Below are 3,069 nucleotides of genomic sequence, written 5' to 3'. Positions count from 1 at the left end.
ATCGTTACTTAATTGTAACGAAGTTACAGTTACAGTTACATTTTTTTGGTAACTCTAACTTAACTTCGTTACTTTCTCTCCATCTATAACTGTAACTTAACTCAGTTACATTTTTTCGATAACTATAATTTGATAGTTACATGAAAAGTTACTTTATACATATTTTAAACCTCCACAGATCGCATTAGGTCTTGCATTTGCACATCAACACTTTTATCAACATTGCACTTTATAATTCAAACACAGATGATATTTTTATTTTCATTGCAAGGATAACTGCAAAATAACGATTCGTTACTTTTTGAGAAACTGTAACTGTAACGCGTTACTTTTTAGAATTGGTAACTTCCCACACAGCACCGAAATATTTCAGAAACCTCTCAAAAAGCTGTCAATGAAATATGAAACCTTTCAAAAAAATATTTCAGACATGTTTCAGATACATGAAATGTCCGCGTAGATGAAATATCATAAATGTTTCTGAAATATTTCTGAAATGCTTCAGAAATATCTCTTAAATGCTTCGGAAATATCTCTTAAATGCTTCAGAAATATTTCTGAATGATTTCTATATTACATTTCAATATTATAATTTCCAAGTTATATGTTGGATAGCTTTCAATAATATATGTTTTAGAGATTACGTACGAAATATTTCTCTGAAATGTTTCGTAATATTTCTGAGAAATAGAAACATTTATAGAAATAGAAAAATAGAAACATTTCAGAGAAATATATTTCGTAATATTTCTGAAATATTTCAATGAGAAGGATCATAAATGATTTCGATGAAACATTTCAGAAATATTTCTGAATGATTTCTATCTTACATTTCACTATTAATTTCCAAGTTATATGTTGGATAGCTTTCAATAACATATGTTTTAGAGATTACGTACGAAATATTTCTCTGAAATGTTTTGTAATATTTCTGAAATATTTCAGTTAGAAGGATCATAAATGATTTCGATAAAACGTTTCAGAAATACTTCTGAATGATTTCAATGTTACATTTCAATATTAATTTCCAAGGTATCTTTTGGAAAGCTTTCAATGACATGTGATTTTGATGAAACGTTTCAAAGATATTTCTGAATGATTTCAATTTTACATTTCAATATTAGTTTCCAAGTTATCTTTCGGAAAGCTTTCTGAAACTTGTTTTGCTGTGTAACTGCAACTAGTTATATTTTTAGCGAAAAAACTATAACTGTAACTAGATACTTTTATAAAGTAACTTTCCCAACCCTGATTAAAATTACGATAACACTTGCATAATATTAGCTTGGATCTGTTTATTCAATTTTTGAGACATAATACGTCGTGTAAAAAGTAACAGAATATATTGCTTATACTCTTTGAAAAACATTGTGTTAAGATCACTTATGTGACAAACATGAATTAGTAATGTATAGTCACTTCATTGATCACAAAAAGAACATACATATGTACGAGTATTGTTATCAATGTATGGAGTATATAACGCAGGAAAAACAGCGTTATCTTCAGTTCTCCTTCTGAACTTTTGTCTTCATCTTTTTCCTCGAAGAAAATCCAACCAAATTTAGTAAGATACAAAACATCAAATTTATAAATTCAATATTTTTGTTCATCGTTTCTTGTTAAATTATTAAATTGTGTGTTGGCTTGTGATGTGTCGCAGTATGGCACTTGTATTCATGAAATACACAACAGAATAGCCATTGTTCATCCCTTCTTGTATTTTTTAACATTAGATGAAATTTTAGAACGTGAAAATGTCTCAATCTATAACTGAAATAATGCTGGCATTGAGTAAGGAAGAACGTCGGGAGATGATAGCAGTGTGGCCAGACATTGTTCGTGATATCGTGGAAATGGTTAAGAATTTAAACATTCCAGATCTTGCTAAATGGGTAGAAAAGGTAAGTCGTTAATGATCAAAATACTGTAAAATAACCAATGTAGGACGTAAAAAGTAATTTAAGTTTGTTCGACAGATTTAGCGATTTATTCTAGAATAAGTTCCTTCAAAATAATTAAACATATAATACAAATTAATGGAAAAATTTTGCAATAAGCTATGAACAATTTGTCTAACAATTGAAAATGAGTTTTTATTGGTAACGATAATGTATAGACTTCTGACAGTAAGTTATTGTGAAAATTTCGAGCAATTAAAAATGAAGACATATAAATAGAGAATACTATTATAGAATCTCATACAAAAAGAATTGTGGCGTGTTTTAGTAATATAAAAATAAAATGAAAAACATAATGATAGAATGAAATAAAGAGCAACAAATCAGAAAGTTGAAGAAGTATGCAGACTGATGTATCTTTATAATACAGGTATTACAATATAACGTTTCAAGCGGAAAGCAAATTCGTGGCTTCGCATTAATTTATGCCTATAAAATGCTGGCACCTAAGAATCAACTTACAGAAGATAACATTCGTCTAGCGCGGATCTTAGCATGGTGTGTAGAAATGGTGCGTAAATCTGTTCTTTCTTCCTTTATGACATTAGCATCTTTCATAAAGTAATTTACATTAATCAAAGATTATATACAGGATATTAAAATTAGAGACAGTAATGTGATTATAATGAAAGATATAAATACAATGTCATTATCAGGGTTGGATAAGTTATCTGTTTTTAACTAACTTAACTCGTAAGTTAAGTTAAAATTAACAGCCTTGAAAATTTAAGATACAAGTTAATCCATAATACAATTAATTGAATTGAAAGTTAAGTTAATAATAAAAAGAAATTAAAATGTTAAAAGTTAAATTTTTTATTTTTACATAAAATCTCAGAGACTCACGATCACATAAATTGCATTGAATTTCACGACCAACGTTTGGACAATCAATCATACTACACGGAATATGGCTCACTTCATATGTAAATAATTTCACGTGAGTTATTTAATGGCTGTGTTCCAAAAATCATTGTCAGCGCTGAAGATGTATAATGCACGTAACATGTACATACTGTAGATTTTGTAGCGCTGGCAGTGAATTTTGAAACATGGAGACTGCGAATGCAGGCAGACGAGCGACGTCACGCGACGCATCTGTTTATGA

The 3,069-nt window shown here is 28.9% G+C and overlaps 1 protein-coding gene across 2 annotated transcripts in view; it reads left to right on the top strand.

The window, feature by feature from the left end:
- Window positions 1-1,260: 1,260 nt before the first annotated feature.
- Window positions 1,261-3,069, top strand: part of LOC105557780 (farnesyl pyrophosphate synthase-like) — a 7,516-nt gene continuing 5,707 nt past the window's right edge. The window contains exons 1-3 of one of the 2 annotated variants that reach the window (XM_012005115.1): window positions 1,261-1,567; window positions 1,737-1,904; window positions 2,332-2,472. In XM_012005115.1, coding sequence (XP_011860505.1) covers window positions 1,758-1,904; window positions 2,332-2,472 — 288 coding nt within the window. In that variant the 5' untranslated portion in view covers window positions 1,261-1,567; window positions 1,737-1,757. The remainder of the gene's footprint in view (window positions 1,568-1,736; window positions 1,905-2,331; window positions 2,473-3,069) is intronic. The other variant, XM_012005114.1, reaches the window with a different exon arrangement.

This window comes from Vollenhovia emeryi, unplaced genomic scaffold, assembly GCF_000949405.1.
Source record: "Vollenhovia emeryi isolate VEMERY1.0 unplaced genomic scaffold, V.emery_V1.0 DF939420.1, whole genome shotgun sequence".
Classification (NCBI taxonomy): Eukaryota; Metazoa; Arthropoda; class Insecta; order Hymenoptera; family Formicidae; genus Vollenhovia; species Vollenhovia emeryi.
Note: the sequence above shows the minus strand (reverse complement) of the source record. Positions and strands in the feature narration are given on the sequence as shown.